This window comes from Sus scrofa, chromosome 5, assembly GCF_000003025.6.
Source record: "Sus scrofa isolate TJ Tabasco breed Duroc chromosome 5, Sscrofa11.1, whole genome shotgun sequence".
Taxonomy (NCBI): Eukaryota; Metazoa; Chordata; class Mammalia; order Artiodactyla; family Suidae; genus Sus; species Sus scrofa.
The window spans coordinates 101,874,454-101,895,252 of record NC_010447.5 but is presented as its reverse complement, the minus strand read 5'-3'; the positions used below and the strand labels follow the sequence as shown (position 1 = coordinate 101,895,252).

The following is a 20,799-nucleotide window of genomic DNA, read 5'->3' as shown; positions in this document are numbered from 1 at the left end:
GACAGGTTCTAGAAACAGTTCGAAATGAGGACAAGGAGAGAGAATCCTTCTCTCCAGATAAAACATTTCCAGATGTTTCCCTCAGTTATTCTGGGACAGTCCCAGCCCATAAACTTGCTAAAGCTTGGGCAGCAGAATATCTAGAAGACATGTAGATATTTTAAAGCAAGTTCATGCAAGGAATAGGGAGTTAATGAGAGTGAAACCAATTCTGGAGAAACCAATCTGAGGGCCAGGTGCGTCTGAAGTAACCCCAACACAGAGTGCTAACCCTGTTTGGGCATATTGGGTACAAGGGCACCTCTATTCTCACATTGTTTTCATTGTGAACTCAGGCTGGACTTCCCAGGAAACGTCTCTAAGCAGATAAGGATTAGCATCAATTTATTGTCATATTACATGTGCTTAAAAATCCCTCCAGTATTATCAAGTAACTGTTACCAATTAAGCATCCCATTAAGTAGAAATGTCTAATAATTATTTGGAAAAGAAGAGAAAAGAAAAGAAAATTCTTACTAGTGACCTTCCATCTGGCATAAATAGAAGCTAAGTCCAAACGACCAGGGGGGTAAACGTGAAGTCAAATCTGCTGTTTGCAATTTTGTTTGCCTTGCTGAATCCTTTGACTGTTTTTGTTTTTCAAATCAGTTCATACAAACAGTTTATGCTTGGTCATACCACCAAACTCTTTGCAGTCATCCAGAAAGAATCAAACATAATTGCTACGTCCCTACTCGCATGTGTTTGCCCTTTTCCCAAAAGATGTTCCAAAGTTAAGGGGGGAAAGGGTTGAATCACAGATGAAGAATTCCACCTTAAATACGGAACAGAAAAGATCCCGATTTTGCCAACATGGTGAACTCCCTCCTCTGTCAAGGGGGAGCTCAAACCCTCACACTTGTTTGGTTTCGTTTAGTCAGCTGCACCCACAGCATGCAGAAGTTCCAGGCATCAAACCCACGCCACAGCAGTGCCCTGAGCCGCTGCAGTGACAATGCCAGTCCTTTCCCCACTGCGCCCCCGGGCACTCCCGCTTACACTGTGCTCTCACCTGTCCATAAACACGCCGCCTGGGACTCTCCATTTGCTGCGTTCCCGTTCCCTGGGTTTTGGGGGTGCATTCCCACACTTTCAGTCAGGAGACTGACGGTCACATGCAGTCCATTTGGGCAACCACAGAAATGGTTGTTGGCATTCAGTGACTTCCCCCGACACGACCAAAAGTGCTCTCCATTTAATTCCTACCAAGAGCATTTTGCACTTAGGTTTTTGTCTCCTCAAAGCACTCTGCCACCATTAGTGAACGAAATCAGCCTTTGCTATTTTATGATTTGTCTCATTGAAATTAGGTTGCTTTTCACTGCGGCAGCTGCTTCTGTGATGTTGTTTTCTTATAGCAAATACGGGGCTCACGTTGAAAAGTTTCCCAGAATATATTTCTGATGCTGTATCCTCACTATAACATTACAGGGAGCATTTTAAACTATAAAAACACAAAGTTCTTCAATGTAGCCTTCTCTAAGTAGTTATAAATTATTTATAAAGACTCCCCTCAGGTAAATGTGTTATGATTGCCAGCGATGGGAACGGAAATTGTCTGCTCTGTGAACCCTGTTACTATTCAATTATTTGTAAACTGTTCGACGATTGACTTAGTGATGAAACCCTCCATCAGAGCTCAAAAAAGGCAGCTGTTGGCAAGGAAATTTTAAATCCTCAATCTGCCAGGTTTTAACTCGGCTGTCTCTGCTAATGCTGGGCCACTTTACAGAAGCACTTGATGGCTCATTCCTAAGAATTTGATCTCAAGTGGGAAGTCATGTCTGTCTGAAAATAAGCGTATGTACACTTTCAAGTTTAGACAGAGATGGAATCCTAGAGACCCTAGGTTGAGAAACTCTATAAACACTGGTTGGTTGCCTCCCAACTTCTATTCCCAGCATTTTCGATAAGAGTCTTCTAATTTCTGTTTGAAGAACCACCATATTCTTCTATTCTTAGTCTTGTACTTAGAAGAGAGTTGCATCTACCCCAAACTCCGAAAGGTAGGATTCCTGGCCCTCCCTACTGGTTTGGGGATAACAACGACCCAGGACTAAGCCAACCTAGCTCATCACGTGCACTTAGGACTTTTCCTGGGAATTCTGATGTAGACTCTTGTCCTTGCAAACTATAGTGGGAAGATGTGAGACTTGAAACTGGTGTAGTCATTTGCGTCATTAAAGAGAAACGCCCAGGATGTCTTGGGGGGGCCACCATGTGGACTTTGCAGGAGTTCATAGGAGACATTCGAGACACAGGCAAACCCGGAACCTTGACACTGGTGAATCTGCATTAGATACAAGAACTGACTGAACAGCTGTAACAAGGAGAATCTACAATACCCTGGCTCCGAAAGACCGAAGTGCTGTTTGACATTCTTTATAGCTCCGTCATTTCCATAGGTGGTGGGTGTGCAGGACTGTGAGGTCCAGGGTTGTGAGGTCACTTAGGGACCCGGGACCTTCCTCTCCCGTTTGCTTATCCCACTAGAGAATTTTGCCTTCATTTTTCGAGGTAAAAGCTGCTTCACTGCTCTCTCATCACATCCCTGCCTCAGTTCCAAGAAAAAAGAAAGGAAAATGGCGCCATGAAGCTCAGGGCAGGTTTGTGCGGGTTTTTTGTTTGTTTTAAGTTTATGTTAGTCTTTTGGGGGCCTCACCCATGGCATATGGAAGTTCCCAGGCCAGGGGTCAAACTGGAGCTGTAGCCACCAGCCTACACCAGAGCCACAGCAACACCAGACACTTAATCCGTTGAGCAGAGCCAGGGATCAAACCCACATCCTTGGGATTCCAGTCAGGTTCATTCCCATTGAGCCACAACAGGAACTCCAAGGCAGAGGGTTTATCAGTTTTAGCTCTGTTGATATTTGGGATCTGACGATTCTTTACTGTTGAGAGCTGTCCTACATTGTAGAATATTTAGCAGAATCCCTGGCCTCTTCCCACTTAATGCCCATGTCACACACACCCCCAATAACAACAAAAATGTCTTCAGACATTGCAAAATGTCAGGGAGATGAACTAGCCCTGTTGACAGCCCCCGTTTTAAGAATACGCTATAGAGTTTACACATATCACTTGCACTCACTTCCAATAACCAGAAGGTAGCTGTCGTTGCAAGGGGAGTTGTAAGAGAGTCTGGGAGAAAGATTTCCAGCTGGAAACAGGTGTCCAGGTAAAACTTCAGGAGTTCGATTGCAAAAAAGCAGGGGTGAAAGGATTTTTCAAAAGGGACAATTAACAAATCTTGGCCACACAGTCCTCCTTCTGGACTTTTCCCTCGTATAATTCCATAACACAGTCCTCCTTCTGGACTTTTCCCTTGTATAATTCCATAAGCTACTTCTACAATTGACACCATCTTGAAAGAAGTATCAGTCACTTGAATTCGGAGCCCTAATTAATGCAAGTACTACCTTTCTCATGCACCACTATAAAGTTGAGCTTTAGCGACCATTATTCCCGGGGGGGGGGGGGGGGGGGATGCAAAAGAAAAAGCGTGATACGGAAGTTCCTCAGAAGCGGGTACTGGCTCAGAGGGGACTGCACAGAACAGCCCAAATGAAGCTATTTCTTATCAAGTCTTTGGTTGAAATGGAAAGGCCACAGATACCAGGGCCCACGGTAGTTAAGAAAGAAGACAGTATGATTTTGCAAAATGTTCATGATGCCAACCGCGGGCATCTTGCGCGATTCGGCTTTGAACTGCTGCTTTCTAGTGCTCATTGCAAATACAAAGAGCCTTTCGTGGCGCCTCTGTATCCACACAAAAGGATCCCTGCTTACAGCCAGATGTTTGGCAATTCTGTTTCTAGGACGCTGGTATAATGTGACATTAGAACTGCCTACGGGAAGAAGGGGGTGACAGCGCTCCCGGGTATCGGAGTGCGTAAGCCTCAGGGAAGCCCCGCCCCGCACCCTGTTCCAAGTACATCATCTTCCGGAAGTTGATCTTGAAGCCAATGGTTCTGAATGCAACACACATTTTCCCACCAGAATGTTGGCTTTGTGCTATTCGGTGATCACAGAAGTCCTCCGATATCGGAGAAGACAGACATGTGCGCTTTGCAATCCTCCGAAAGAAAATGCCGCCGGGCAGAGAGAGGTTTGTCTGAAGGTGTGACTGAGAAAGTCATCCGTAAAAGTGTCGGGCAGAGGTGACTTCTAAACCGCATTCACAATGGAGAAAGAAAGAAAGGGCATGTCAGGCCGAAGGGCGGGCGGTTCACAGACAGGGCGTTTGAAATTCTCTGCGAGGAAGAGCCTCGCTGAGCAGGGTCTGGGGAAAGGAGACAGGACGCCGGGAGGGGCTGCTGCCCTCAGCGTGTGATTTGCTTCTGTTGGCAGGACGTTGACGGCTGTTAATGAGGGAGCTCGTGCGGCCAAGTATCATTTTAACAATTACAGGAAGACCAGTTTGAAGGGGAGGGCGTGGTCCCAAGAGAGACTGGGTTTCTGATCTTGAGATATGGCAACAAGTTAGAAAGAGAGAACCAGCCAGAGTGAAGAGGTTGACCGCGAATCAGCCGGAGGTGGTGGCCAGCTTCACTGAGGGGGGTGGCGGGGGGAGAAGGGATGGAAATGGTCCCCAAATCAGGCTGGACTCCTGGCCCCAGAACAGACCCACGGTGGGGGCTCAGTAGGTTTCTGCCTCCGGATAAAAGGAGGGCTGGGATGGTGGGCTGCACTTGGGCGTCTGCAAAGCTCGCTCAACACTGCACCCCTGTTCTTGAAGGAGAGCGACCTGGTTCCGAAGTTGTCCTCCAAGGATAGGCTATATCCTTTTTTGGAAATGTGTCTCTACAGGTTGACACTGTGCCAGTGACACCAGTGTTGGTGAAAACATTGCATGCCAGTGCCAGACTCTGTGGCCAGAAACGTTGTTTAGCTGGGGTCTCAGGAGTATTGGAAGCATGAGGTTGTGTTGCAGGCTGAACAAAGTAGCGTAGAGAAAAACCCTCTTCACTGTGTGTAAAATCATATCACATGTGATTAAACTGAAAAAAAAAAAAATGTGTCCTTGAGAGGCTGGGGCAGATGAAGGGAGAGGAAAAAATAAAGAAGGATCATTAATGCTCAGAGAGAAAAAAGGGGCCAAGGGAGAGTTTAATGGGAAGAGTGCTTAGTCTGGAGAGATCCATGCATGCCACACATACATACAAACACACAGACACGTGCACATACATACATGCCACATACATGGATGCATGTACATGCATTCATGCATACACATACATACACAGGTTGCTATGATAGAATACCACAGACTGGGTAGCTTAAACAACACACACTTATTTCTCACTGTTCTGGAGGTTGCAAGTCAGAGGACGAGGGCCCCAGGGTGATGACTCTTGGGAAAGGCTCTTTGCCTGGTTTACACTGTCCCCCGTAGTGCCTCCTCACAGGGCGGAGAGAGATCCTCTCTCGTGACTCCCCTTCTGAGGCTTCACCCTCATGACCTGACTCTTTCCCAAAGACCCCCTGCTCCTGACACTATCGCACTGGGGAGGACACAAACGTTTAGTCCATAGCACATGCCAGCTAAGGTCGTATCAAGAATTTTCTGGAAGGGAGAGAACTTGTGGAGTTTCTTTTGATTTTCATCCAATCTCATTTTTATCCCTCCCATAGCAAAGTCATCCAGTCAACCAAGCAAGGTGGCTTGTAGGGAGGCTGGAACAGCCAGAAAATAGGGGCGTATAGGTGCCATCACCCTTCTTACCCCCTGACTGAAGGATAGCAGATTCAGTGTATCCAGGGCTTATCCAATGGAGGTGAGTGCGGTGGGACCCATGCCTGAAGGACTGTGTCTAAATGAAAGCTCACTTCACCTAGAACTAAAGAGTGAAGCGTCAGGGCCAGATGAGCTGGCTAGAAAACTGGTTCCTGGAAAAAAAAATCCTTCAGCAAGGAAACTCCCTACCATTTAAGGTGAAAAATACACATGAGAGGTGTTCTACTCAAAATTAATGCCTGAATATCAGGGACAAAATGAACCAGAAAGGACTGGCACCAGACCACAGGCTTTCTGCCCCATGAAGTATATTTGGAAGAGGCTGCCCAGCTGGCAGAGCTGTGGCAATGGCCCTTCCTCCTTCAGAATTGCTCCTAATCTGGAGCTGACCCACTAACAACCTAACCAGTCAAACGAGCTCTCCATCCTGACCCCTGGACATCCCAACCCCGAGCCCAAGGCGTTGATCTGATGGACATCCTGGCCCCTCTGCTCTCCTTTCATGTGGCAGAGTCAGTGCCTAGGAGGCGAGGGACCACGAGTGGCTCAATAAATCGTGTCACTGGAGCTTTATCTCAGGGCCTTCCTGTCCCTCACTCTGGAAAGAGTAGAAAACAGAGAGGGAAGCTTTAAGGCTACGTGGAAACAGCGGGAAGAAACCAGATACACGTTTTTCTCATGGGAGAAAGAAGTTAACAGAGAGAAGGGGAGAGGTACAGATAATACTTCTGTCCTGCAACCCACAGGTGTCACTGCGTTCCCAACACCAAGGGTCAAAGCGGGGGGGCTTCCTTTTCTCTCTTTCTTCATCTCTGAGCAGCCTCAGGAAAGTAGATCCTCCGTACATGATGGGCCCGAGTCTAACCACATTAGCTGGCCTTGGTGTCTGGAAGAAAGCTCCATAAATCGTAGCTTTGGCCCACACACCCTAGAGCCTCCATAATCAGATTCCACTTCGAACTCTCGAGAGGAACGTCTCAGCTCTGTGTGATCTGAGGTCTTGATGCACGAACAAGAGGAAACCCCGCAGGATGCTGAGATAGTTTCCCACCTCACACCTCAGGACCATCTCACGCAGGTAGGAATGAAAGAAACTTTCCCTTCCTCTTTCATCTCATACATGATTCAACTCTTCATTAGCAAACCCGTTGCTGAGCGTGGATGCGCTTCTCTGCAGAAGTAAGTCTGGCACTCGGGGCAGCTTGGCTTACGCCTGCAGAACGTGCAAAGACTTTCCCGTACCCTGATGGTGAGCAACTGTTCTGCAAAATGAGCTGGAAGAGAGTCTGATGTACAGGTACTGACTTAGGTGTCAGCCCTTTCACAACTCTTAATAAAGATTAATAATTAATAGCAAAGGGAGTGGCGCAGTTGAAACGAATCCAACTAGGAACCGTGAAGTTGCAGGTTCGATCCCTGGCTCGGCTCAGTGGGCTGAGGACCCAGCATTGCCGTGAGCTGTCGTGTAGGTCACAGATGTGGCTCAGATCTGGCATTGCTGTGTCTGTGGCATAAGCCGGCAGCTGTAGCTCCAATTAGACCCCTCGCCTGGGAACCTCCCTATGCCTCGGGTACAGCCCTAAAAAGACAAAAGACAAAAAAAAAATTAATAACAATATGTGCCAGGCACATTTTGAAGCCCTTGCCACGTTAGGTTAGAAACTCAATTTAATCTTCACAACTCTCTGAGCAAGGCTTTATCACTCTCATGGCTTGAAGGTGAAGGAACTATGGCACAAAGAGATCAAATAACACAGTGGTCGGACAGCCGAGGCGCAGAGAAAGTAAGGGAGGCTGCAGTGTCTATACTTACAAACACTTGACTAAGTTATTTCTCTAACATATCACGAAGAGCAGCAGGTTCAGAGTCAGAAGACTGGTTTGAGTTCTTGAGGAAAAAATCAGCCTTTCCAAGCCCAGTTTTCTCACTTGGATTGCAGTAAGTATTGGAGGAGATGATGTAATTTATACGTGTGTGTGTGTGTGTGTGTGGGTGTGTGGGTGTGGGTGTGGGTGTGGGTGTGTGTTTTAAGCTATAGATACATATATTTATGTGACCTTAAAGTGCTCTACAAAGGAGCACCAGGAACATGATACTATTAAACTCTGCCTTGGGTCTTACTTTAAAAATTATTCACAGCTAACATTCCATCCATTTCTACTAATTTTACCACAGATCCTGAAACATCTTTATGTAACTGTTATCTTCTGATTGACTGCACGTTCCAGGTTAACTTTTTTTAATTAAAAAAGACACATTTTTGAATGATTTTGCTTTGAAGAATGCTGTAATCATTTTTAGAAGATGGGAAAAAATATCGATTTTTTCCAAAAGATTGTTTTCTAAACCAATTTAAATTTGACTTTTATCCTCAAACCTTGCTAGATAAACAGTAGAATTATCTTTTCAAGTGCAGTTGCTGCATTGGACTTCTATTGCTCTCATGACAAATAACCACAAACTTGATTTTAAAAACAATAAGTCTGACACAGACTAACTGGGCTAAAATCAAGGTGTCGCCAAGGTCCCTTTCCTTCCTAGAGGATCCAGGCAAGAATCCATTGCCTTTTCCAACTCCTAGAAGCCACCTGCTTTCAGTGACTTGTGGCCCCTCCTCCAGCCTCAAAGCCAGCAGTGCAGCTTGTCTCTGATGCAACATCTATTGCCACCTCTCTTTCTGACCACAGCCAGGAAAGGTTCGAGGTTGTCCGTGATTAGATTAGGCCCCGGATAATCCCCTCATCTCAAGATCCTTAACCTTAACTGCATTTCCAGAGTCCCTCTTGCCATGTAACTATCATGTTCATCAACTCCGAGGATTAGGAGGTGGGCTTCTTTGGAGGGAGCGCTTTTCCTGCCTTCCGTAATCGCGAATACGGGGAAGAAAAAAACACCACTTGTATATTAAAAAGCCTTGTCAGCATATAAAGTTTGAGCTCGACTTCATTTTAGTGCCTAAAATACCCCCAAGTCCTAACAGCGATTATGACAGAAAGGAAATAAAGTTCCGTTCGGCTGATTTCAGACGAAAAGAAAGCCTGGCAAGTGAGGAGGGAAGGTAGCAGGACCACAGTGACAAAACACCCAAATGATAGGCCTGAAAATCATCCAGAATGAGGTGGCGAATCTGTGCTCTTTGCACCACCTTTGGTTACTGGTAATGAAGACTCTCTTGGATGCCAGTCCACCACTTTCCGAATTGAAAATGACAGTCATATACACTAGAGACTAGATGGACTTCAGGAAAGAGCCCTTCCTTTCTACACAGTTAGACAAACAGACAGACTCTACCCTTTTATTTTTTTCTTTTTTGGCCACATCCACAGCATGTGGAAGGTCCAGGGCCAAGGAGCTAATGCAAGCTACAGCTGCAACCCATACCACACTGGATCCTTAACCCAGTGGGCCATGGTGGGAACGCCAACCCCAGTATTAAGATAAAGAAAAGAAGCAAACTGTCTCAAGTTTTGCACCAGTTTCAGCGGCAACAGGGACTATCTAACTGGTATGAAAGACAGGTTGTCAGTATTTAGATGATGAAGGGTTCCGTGAATATTTGTTGGAGGGACGGAATAAATCAATGCAGGCATAGAGATACGGAATCTCCTTTGCAGCGTGCTTATTTCCCCACGCTATGTACATGTGTGCAAAAACCTGACAGATGTGTGGATGCCGCACGTGGTGTCCAGCAGTTGTACTCAAGAAGAGCAACAGCAACTTTAGTGAGTGTCATTATAGCTTATTTTATCATTTCCATAAAATTATGTCATCATGCAATGACCGGGATTTCTAAGCCACTACGGAACTCTGAACTGACAGGGATTTGCTTTGTGGAGCCCCTAAAACAAAACAAATTTAATTATACTTTGCAGGAGAGGTGGTGCTTACTATAAAAAGGACACATGTGTCCTTAAAGCATGGGTGTAGCTCACCGTCGGGTGGCTGTATTTCCATTTAGAAGACCCAACCACAGCTAGAGAGACAGGAGCAAGGGCTTGATCACAGAAGGAGCTGCTAAGGAACTCGTCAGGGGATGTGAGCCATCTCCAAAGGGACAGGAACTCGGTGCAAGACTTCAGCACAGTGAAAGACCAAGAGGACACCTAGAAAATCGAGCCAATCCAGGTGTGGATGAACGTGGGAAAGACCTGGAGTGCCCGTCGTGGCTTAGTGGTAATGAACCCAACTGGTATCCATGAGGACATGGATTCGATCCCTGGCCTCACTCAGTGGGTTCAGGATCCAGCAGTCCGCAATGTAGGTCACAGATGTGGCTTGGATCTGGCGTTGCATTGCTGTGGTTGTGGTGCAGGCCAGCAGCTACAGCTCTGATTCAACCCCTAGCCTGGGAACTTCCATATGCCACAGGTACGACCCTAAAAAAGACAAAAGGGAAGAAAAAAAGGGAAAGGGAGAAGACTGGAGAAAACGGAGAAGCAATGTAAGACTTTGGATGGCTGGACCAAGAAGATGCTCAAAGATGTCCACCTTGGGAATGCAACCTATCAGACCTAGACATTCAAGACTTATCCAGGCACAAAAGTTGAAAAAGAATAAGACCTCTAACAAGCCATGGAGTGGGAGAAAATACTTGTAAACCATATATCAAATAAAGGGTTAATGTTCAAAGAAACTCATACATCTCACTAGCAAAAAATAAAAATAAAAAATTTTTAAATCTGGAGTTTCCATTGTGGCTCAGTGATAATGAACCTGACTAGTATCCATGAGGACATGGGTTCAATCCCTGGCCTTGTTCCGAGGGTTAAGTTCCAGCATTGCCATGAGCTCTCGTATAGGTTGCAGACATGGCTGGGATCCTGCATTGCTGTGGCTGCGGTGTAGGCCGGCAGCTACAGTTCCAATTGGATCCTTACCCTGAGAATTTTCATATACTGCACTTGTGGCCCTAAAAATATTTTTTTAAAAATTAAAATCCAATTAAAAATAGGCAGAGGTTATGAATGATCTTTTTCTAGAGAAGTTATATAAATGGCAAATAGGTACATGAAAAGATACCCCACATCACGAATAATCAGGAAAATACACATCAAAGCCGTAATGAGATACCACCTCAACCCACTAAGATGGCTATCATTAAAAAGGCAAGTGATAAAAAGCGGTTGATAAAAAGATGTGGAGGAAAGGGAAACCTCAAGCGCTGCTGTGGGAATGGAAACTGGCGCAGCCACTACAGAAAACACTATGGAAATTCCACAAAAAATTAAAAATGGAGATACCATACAATTCAGCAGTTCCATTCCTGGGTAGCATCTGAAGTAAATAGAATCACTGTCTCAAAAAGATATCTGTGTTTCCCACAGCTGTTGCAGCATAATTCACAGTAGCCAAGACACAGAAACAATCTAAATGTTTGTCAACAGATACAGTTGAATATTATTCAGCCATGAAAAAGAAGGAAATCCTGCCATTTTTAACAACATGGATAGCTCCTGAGGGCATTATGCTAAGTAAAATAAGTCAGATCGAGAAAGCCAAACACTGCATTATCTCCCATATATGTGAATATAAAATTTATTTTTACGAAATTCAAAATCATAGAAACAGAGAGTAGAGTAGTGGTTGCCAGGGGCTGGGGAGTAAAGGAAATGAGATTTTTTTTTTTTTTTTTGTCTTTTTAGGGCCGCACCTGCTGTATATGGAGGTTCCCAGGCTAGGGGTCCAGTCGGAGCTGTAGCCGCCGGCCTACGCCAGAGCCACCGCAACGTGGGATCTGAGCCGCATCTTCGACCTACACCACAGCTCACGGCAACGCCAGATCCTCAACCCACGAGCAAGGCCAGGGATCGACCCTGCGTCCTCATGGATGCTAGCTGGGTTCATTAACCACTGAGCCACGATGGGAACTCCAGGAAATGGGATATTGATCAAGGGGTTACGAACCTCTAGTTTCTCGGTGAGAACCGTGCGGATCAGTGTTTCTAAGTTACCTTGTTCGCCCCCAGGCACTGATCACGTCAAATCAGAGGTTGTGCTGAAATCTGCAACTGTTGGGTTTTGAATCTGCTGACCTAAACGGCAGACGCACAAGGACTTTTCTTGTCACTTACTTTGTTAGATGAATCAACAGAGAGTCATGGTGCTTCTCTTGCAAAAACCTGTTCGTGAGTTAGGTTGATGAAGGTTCAATATGCAAAAATAGGAGGACCAACATTGACTTAGGAGTATTTGGGTGTTTTGTCAGGCCAAGGAGCAACTGGAGACGAGCATCTTTATAACAATGCAGGGGGCTGGGCTGGAGGGAACCAGGGACCTTCATAGGGAAACAAGTTCTCTGAACCAAAAATAGCATTGCCTGTGAACAGCAAGATGCCTTACCAGGTAAAAAAGGAAAAGGGGCCATTTTTCCCTTCACTTGCAATTATGCATAGTGTGTGCTTTTAACCCACCAAGTATTTAGCTGATGAAGTTGGTTTCTCATCTCTTGGTCTGACTTTTAAAGATAGTCTTCATTTGGATGAAAGCCTTGATTACAAGCCCCTAGACTGGATGTAGCATTAAGAACCAAAACCAGAACCCGAAGCTACACATATCCAGGTACTGTGGGCTCTGGGGCAGTGGGAAGAAGACAGGACGGAGAGGAAGAAGCCCCAGATTAGGAGGCCAACCCTATGAAAGTTCCGCGAATTCGTTCAGCAAAGCTTGAACAGTGCCAGGTACTGCTTAGTAAATTCAATTAGTGAATATGGCAGACAAAGTTTCTGTCCTTCAAGAGTTATGTTCTCCTGGGGGACAGGAATAAGGGAGATAAAACCCACTTTTTTTTTTTTAACCTGACTTTGTATCTTCTGAAAGTATGTGGGCATTAGACTATATTACCTGTCAAGTTTCTCCCAGCTCTACACGTTCTAAAGAGAAGAATCTTGGGAGACTTGGCAGTGGCTATTTTAAGGGAGTAAAATCATGGATGATTTATAATTTGCTCTTTTCATTATTGATTTCTGCTATTTTTTCTATAATGAGCATGCATGACATATCAGATGGGAAAATGTTTATGAAAATAGTAGGATTTTACTCTCAAGCCTGGGCACTGGTTCTTAATAATCTGAAAGAATGTCATTCATCCATTAATAATGAGAATGGTCTTACCTCTCCAGTGACTTAGTTATTACCTCGCCTTTACTAATGAGGCCTTGGGGACGCTGCTACGGGAAATCTCTGCTCCTTTTCTCATTACCTCTGTGTGTACCACCAACTTGCTCTTCTTTCCCTGCACTCGTAAAGCTTTTTCCCACCCAGGCATGTTCTGGCATGTGTCCTGGATCTATTTCTACTTTGGTGGTTCTTGTTTTGTCTTTTTTAGGGCCCCACCGTGGCATAGGGAAGTTCCCAGGCTAGGGATCAAATCGGAGCTGGGACCACTGGCCTGCGCCACAGCCATAGCAATGCCCGATCCAAGCTGAGTCTGCCATCTACACCGCAGCTCACGCAACGCAGGATCCTTAACCCACTGAGCAAACCCATGTCCTCATGGGTACCAGTTGGGTTCGTTACTGCCGCGCCACCACGGGAACTCCTGGATCTATTTCTCTATTTCTATGTCTCTCACGTGCACATGAGCGTGCATGCACGCACACACGCACACACACACTCTCTCATTCTCTCTCACACATGTGGCCTCAGCATTCACATCTCGGTTTAAATGTTTCCTCCACAGAAAGGCCCTACCCGAGTGATCTCGGTGTACGAACTCCATTCCTCCCTTGGCCTCACCGGCCCACCGCCAGGAACCTCATCACACTTCCATCCGCTCTCTCCTTCCAGAGTCTTCTCAACTCCTAATTCATATGCAGTTCTTTTCTTTACAAGCTTGCTGTCCGGTCTATTCCCCTCCAAGTCTCAAGCTGCATTCTGCAAACAGGGACGGTCTGGTTTGTTCACAGCTATGTCCCTAGACCCTGACAGGCTGTTTGAGCAAATGAATAAATGAAAGGATGAAATGGTTCCTTTATCCTCTGTGTCAAGCGTTTTATTTCCATGCGGTGGTATATTGCAGCCAGTTCTTTGCCAGCTCGCAAGAGCCAATTGTTAATTTTTCAGGAATTTAGTAAGCCAGTTGTTAAACTGTTAGCTTGAGAGTATTTATACCATAAATGTTAAAATGCGGAACATCAAGACTTTTTTTCCCAAAGAGCTGGTTTACCAACACACCACTGCTCTTATCTCCTAAATTCAACGACAAATATTGAGATACCATGGCAAAAAAAAAAAAAAAGGGCCATAGGTTACTTAAAGTCTTTCAATTAAAAAAATGCTTCAGGAGTTCTCATCATGGCGCAGTGGAAACGGATCCCCTGACTGGCATCCAGGAGGACGCAGATTCGATCCCTGGCCTCCTCAGTGGGTTGAGGATCCAGCATTGCCCTGAGCTGTAGGGTGCACACAGGGCTCAGGTCTGGCGTTGCTGTGGCGGTGGTGCAGGCCAGCAGCTACAGCTCCAATTGGACCCCTAGCCTGGGAACTTCCATATGCCGCAAATGCGGCCCTAAAAAGACAAAAAAAAAAAAAATCCTTGAAATTGTCAAAAATACAAAATACGCTCCACAATTATTTTCCTGTTGGGAATACGTGGACTTTTTAAAAGCTAAGTTATAATCTAAAATATGTGTCTCTGATCCCCTAACATTTTTGTTCCTGTTTCTCAGATCCTTATGTAAAGATTCATCTGATGCAGAATGGCAAGAGGCTGAAGAAGAAAAAGACAACAATTAAAAAGAACACACTGAACCCCTACTACAATGAGTCCTTCAGCTTTGAAGTGCCCTTTGAGCAAATCCAGGTAATGTCAAACTCCTTCGCTCTTCCCATTTAATTTCATCTCTTCAGATCACAAAAGTAAACACACACAGACCTGGGAAATTATCAGTGCACATGTCTCCATTAGAACTGCCGCTATTCTTCCATGCACACTGATGCTCAGGCTGCATCAAGAGGGAAATGAGAAAATACACAGCGCAGGAAGTGCTGATTCATCGGCCAAAAACAGCTGGTCCTCCGTTCAGCAGAAGTGAGGTAGGAAAAAGAAAATCAACAGAACAATTCTACTAATTCAAAAAGTACATCCACAAGAAGAAAGTGAGCTTTCATTCTTTACTCCCAGGCCATATTGTGGGGTTCTCTTTTTTTTTTTTTTTTTTTTTTTGCCATTTCTTGGGCCGCTCTTGCAGCACATGGAGGTTCCCAGGCCAGGGGTCCAATTGGAGCCGTAGCCGCCAGCCTACACCAGAGCCACAGCAACTCGGGATCCGAGCCGAGCCTTCAACCTACACCACAGCTCAGGGCAACGCCAGATCCTTAACCCACTGAGCGAGGCCAGGGATCAAACCCACAACCTCATCGTTCCTAGTTGGATTCGTTAACCACTGCGCCCCGACGGGAACGCCTGTGGGATTCTTTTTAGCACATCTTAATTGCAAAAAAGTAGTGATAAAAGAAATCATTTGGTTGATGTTAAACAGGTAGCATCTTTAATCTTTCACCATTAAAAAGGATTAATGGCAGAAAATTAGACTCCGTTGCGTTTGTAATTGCTTAAATTCAGCCTCCTGTTTCTGAGTTGGAATGGATGGATATTTTCAGAAAAACAAAACCTTAATTTGCCAGATAACAATCGTTATGGTAGGAAGCAGTCTATGAAATGACCTTGTGATTAACATGTCAAAAGAGACTCCTACATGTGGCCTGGGGACGATAGCATATGATCTTATTCATCAGTAATTCTTAAATACACTGAGGTTTTCTCACCCCATGTCCACAGTTGGGCTAATGGATCCAATAATTATGGGCTATTTCTTGCTAATCGTTAATGGGTATCAGAGAGTACAACTGCTTAAAGGAACACTCTTTTTACACCTTATTAAATAATTGATGTAGGTCTATCTTTTAAGTTACATACAAGGTTGCCCATGACTTGAGGGAGAGATGAAGGGTAGCTATCAAAGCGGCAGGATAATGGAAATCAGTGACGTTCGAGCACACCCTCACACCATGCACAAAAATAAACTCGAGATGGCTTAAAGACTTAAACATAAGACATGACACCATAGAGCTCCTAGAAGAGACCATAGGCAAAACATTATCCGACCCAAATCACACCAACGTTGTTCTTGGGCCAGTCTCCAAGGCAATAGAAATAAAAACAAAAATAAATGGGACCTAATCAAACATACAAGTTTTCGTACAGCAAAAGGAAACCATAAAAAAAAATGAAAGGACAATTTACAGAATGGTGGAAATATTTACAAACAATGCACCAATAAGGGCTTACTCTCCAAAATATACAAACAGTTGATATAACTCGACAACAGAAAAGCCAAACAACCCAATTGAAAAATGAGCAGAAGATCTAAATAGATGTTTCTCCAAAGAAGACATACAGATGGCCAGTAAACACATGAAAAGATGCTCAAAATCATTATTAGAGACATGCAAATCAAAACTGCTATGAAGCATCACCTTGCATTGTTCAGAATGGCCATCTTTAAAAAGTCTGCAAATAGCAAATGTTGGAGAGGGTGTGAAGAAAAGGGAACTCCCCTAGACTTTTTGTGGGAATGGACACTGGTACAGCCACTGTGGAAAAAAGTATGGAGGTTCCTCAGAAAACTAAAAATAGAATTATCATATGATTCAGCAATTCCGCTCCTGGGCTTATGTCCAGACAGAACAATGATTCTAAGAGATAAATGCACTCCTATGTTCATAGCAGCACTATTCCCAATAGCCAAGACTTGGAAACAACCTAAATGTCCATCAACAGATGAACAGATTAAGAAGATGTGTTACATACATACAATGGACTGCTACTCAGCCATAAAAAAGAATGAAATAATGCAGTGTGGATGTAACTAGAGATTATCATACTAAGTGGAGTTAGAAAGAGAAAGACAAATACCATATGATATCACTTATATGTGAAATCCAAAATATGGCAAAAGTGAAACTATCTACAAAACAGAAACTCACAGATAGAGAGAACAGACTTGTGGTTGCCAAGGGTGGGGGGAGAGGGAGTAGGATGGACTGGCAGTTTGGGGTTAGTAGATGCAAACAATTACATTTAGTATGGGTAGACAATGAAATCCTACTGTTTAGCACAGGGAACTATATCCAGTCTCCTGGGATAAGCCATAATGGAAAGGAATTTTAAAAAGAATGTAGGAGTTTCCGTCGTGGCGCAGTGGTTAACGAATCCGACTAGGAACCATGAGGTTGCGGGTTCGGTCCCTGGCCTTGCTCACTGGGTTAAGGATCCGGCGTTGCCGTGAGCTGTGGTGTAGGTTGCAGATGCGGCTCGGATCCCGCGTTGCTGTGGCTCTGGTGTAGGCCGGTGGCTACAGCTCCGATTAGACCCCTAGCCTGGGAACCTCCATATGCCGCAGGAGTGGCCCAAAGAAATAGCAAAAAGACAAAAAAAAAAAAAAAAAAAAAAGAATGTATATAAGTATATAACAAGTCACTTTGCTGTACTGCAGAAATTAGCACAGCACTGTACATCAGCTATACTTTAATTTTAAAAAAAAAACTATAGCATAGAAATTTTTAAAGATCCAGAAGAACAAAAGTCAGCAAATATTCTTCAGTTGCATATTTTTATTTTTAATCTATTCTTAAAATACAGTACCTTATGAATGCATCACACCTTTGTTCCATGAATACAGCTAATACAATAGCTATATTTATTGTATATTTATCTGTTATCTAAGTCCAAGTTAAGTACTTTACCTGTGCAATCTCATTTAATCCTTACTATAATCTTATAAGAAAGGTATCATTATTATCAGAATTTTATGTACATATAAGGAAACAGGCTTAGAATTGTCTCGCATAGGACTTCCCGTTGTGGCACAGCGGAAACGAATCCAACTAGTACCCATGAGGATGCAGGTTCGATCCCTAGCCTTGCTCAGTGGGTTAAGGATCTGCTATTGCCGTGAGCTGTGGTGTAGGTCACACATGAGGCTCAGGTCCTGTGTTGCTGTGGCTGTGATGAGGTCAGCAGCTGTAGCTCTGATTCGACCCCTAGCCTGGGAACCTCCATATGCCATGGGTGCAGCCCTAAAAAGCTCCCCCCTAAAAAAAGAGAGAGAGAATTGTCTCATATATAAAATGGGAAGAATAACAGAATCCATGTCAAAGCATGGTTATGCATATAAAGCATTTGGAACGTGCTGAGCACCTAAGAACCCTCAGTAACTCGTTCCCATTATTATTTACAAGGCTAATATTGTATCTTTTTCAAATTAACATTTTATTAGAAAATATATCTAACACATAAGAGGAAACAATATGTAAATCAGCACTATCCTACTGGATAATGTGAGAATGGAAATATTTTATCATCCGTGCTCTCGAAGATGGTAGCCACCAGCCATACATGGGTAATGAGCTCCTCAGCCACTAGTATAATCAAGGAACTTTATTTAATTTTAATTCATTTGAATTTAAATGCTTATGTGTGGCTAGTAGCTACTGTATATAACATATGGCAGTTTTTTCACTCAACAATAACCCGCCATCCTGACATTAGTTCATAGTTTTTATAGAACCTTTCTTATATACTTGTTCATATGGCAGCAAATGTATACCTACTTATTTACTTTCAGTAGCTGTTATACAAGTAAATGACGTTGCAGAAGACACAGATTCCCTGTCCCCAGTCACTTGCTCACTAGCCTGAACCAGTGGCTTCACTGCTTTGGACTCACTGGCAACTTAAGACATCCAATTTTCTCCAACAATTCATTTTGCAATATTTATTCAGGGAACTCTTTTTTGATTCTAAGACTTTCTTCCTATGGAAAATGACACTTTCTGGAATTTTGTGTGTTAATTCCATAAAGCAATATAAGGCAGGACATTGAGATGAAAAATCCTATTGTAAATCTCCTCCTTTGAGCTACAATTCCATGCCTTAAAAAAAAATACATGTCCCTTTTCAACTCTAACTTTCAGCAAATGCAAATATATTGAAAATGAAGCACGTTAAAAACAAGCCATGTTGGGTTTCTGGGGCAGCCTTTCAGAGACAATAACATTTTGTCAGGACAAAAACCTCAGCCCGAGACAGGGTCCACGAGGCATGGAAATAATGAGCATGCCTTTGACTGCATCCTTTTTTCTCTGCTCCTTGAATCAATTTATTCTTTTTTCTCCCTCCCACCCCAGAGACTGCCTTCCCAGTCTTTGCATTTCCCTAGAGAGAATAACTGAGCATTTAACATGCTATTTGGGGGGTTTAGGTTTCATTTATGCTAAGGTTATAAGATGATCTGTCTGTCTGTCTCTATCCTTATGAAATATGTTACAAGAAGCAAAATACGCTGATTCCCGAAAGCACATGAAAAGGTTGCAACCCACCCCCCCCAAAAAAAATGTGTAAATAAACTGCTTATGCAACTGGAAGAATTAACCCAAGGCCTTTATAAGGATATTTTGTCTTGATTGCTACTAATCAGTACATTCCTGGATGAAATAATCAAAACTCACTCCAACCTCTGAAAACCCTCAGTACTTTTAGGCATGATGCTCCTAGGGTCCCCACTCTCCCCACTCCTTGAAATACAACTGCATCCTGATGCATTCACTTGGGAAAAGTTCTCCGAACCAACGTGATTCTGTTCTCAGTTCCAAATCAGCCAGTGAATAGGCCATTCCCTTGATAATGGAATCAATCCAAGGCTGCACAAGGGAAGATGGAAATTGGGTTCCTTTATTGCAAATGCATTTTACATTCTGAATTCCACTTCAAGAAGCGACCTTTTTTCCTGATCTGAAGCTGTACGTGGGCGCCATCTCTCAACACATTTGGACAGTAATGCAGGCTTCCGAGTCCAAAGCCCACTAAAGGGCCCTAACTGGGCAGCATCTTCATCTGGCCCTGGCTTCCATCATTACATTTTCTGCTTCTTTTGATTCTGGCCACCAAACATGATGCATATTCCGCTTTATTCTAACCTTTATCTTTTCCCTCAGGGTCTAGGTTGGAGCCATAGCATATGTTGATTATGCAAATGCATTAATTACTTAGGAATACCTAAAATGTACTTTTAAAAAAGGTTTCTTTCATGTCAAAATGGTATAGATTTGTTTTCTCCAGTTCAAAAAAGTAAGTCACTAAAAAGATGCTCGCAACCTAATGGAGTCACAGGAGTAACTCTTGTGTGGCCTGAACAGGTGCTTCCATTTGATGGCAGTGCTCGATACATAGTGGTAACCTAAGAAATGCTTATTGAGAGGATTTATGAACGATAAAAATCTTTAGCTCGTTACTACTTTAAGATGTTCACTCTGTTGTCACGTTTTATACTCACAACAGTCAAGTGATGAGCTGAAATTCTATATTCATTTTATGTCAAACACTGGCTCTTCCCACCTAAAATAGGATTGCAGCACATGGTTGCTGTGAAAATGGTAACCAAGAATGATCTTAGCACTATTGCCAGAAACTTGGCTGATGAAGCAGTGGAAACAGATGGATTTAAAGGTGAACACAAGGTGACATGGGCAGCCTGGCTTGGTATTTTACAGCGTGGACTGTGAAAACCAAACTACTTATTTCCTTTCTTTCTCTCTTTTTAATGGCTACACCCATATCATATGGAAGTTCCCCAGCCAGGGGTTGAATCTGAGTCACAGCCTTGACCGACGCCAGGGCTGTGGCAGTGCCAGATCCTTTCCCCAGCTGCACCAGGCTAGGGATAGAACGTATGCCTTCTCAGAAACCCAAGCCACTGCAGTCAGATTCTTAACCCACCTTGCCGCAGTGGGAACTCCAAAGCTATTTATTTCTTCTATGACTGCAGGCAGGTGATTTAACTTCCCTGAGCTTCAGCATTTTATCTGTATGAGGACAGTGTTAACAAGACCTATTGTAACTGAGTGGTTCACATAAAAGACTTAGAATTGTGCCAAAATGAACACTTGTTGAATATTTTGAAGATGCTAAAGAAGATGATGATGGCAATGATGGTGATACAATCAGGGCAACAGGGTTTGGA

The 20,799-nt window shown here is 43.9% G+C and overlaps 1 protein-coding gene across 1 annotated transcript in view; it reads left to right on the top strand.

The window, feature by feature from the left end:
• The window catches only part of SYT1 (synaptotagmin 1), a 522,998-nt gene that overhangs the window by 499,058 nt on the left and 3,141 nt on the right, over positions 1-20,799 (top strand). Inside the window, 1 exon segment of the mRNA XM_005652622.3 lies at positions 14,446-14,579. Coding sequence (XP_005652679.2) covers positions 14,446-14,579 — 134 coding nt within the window.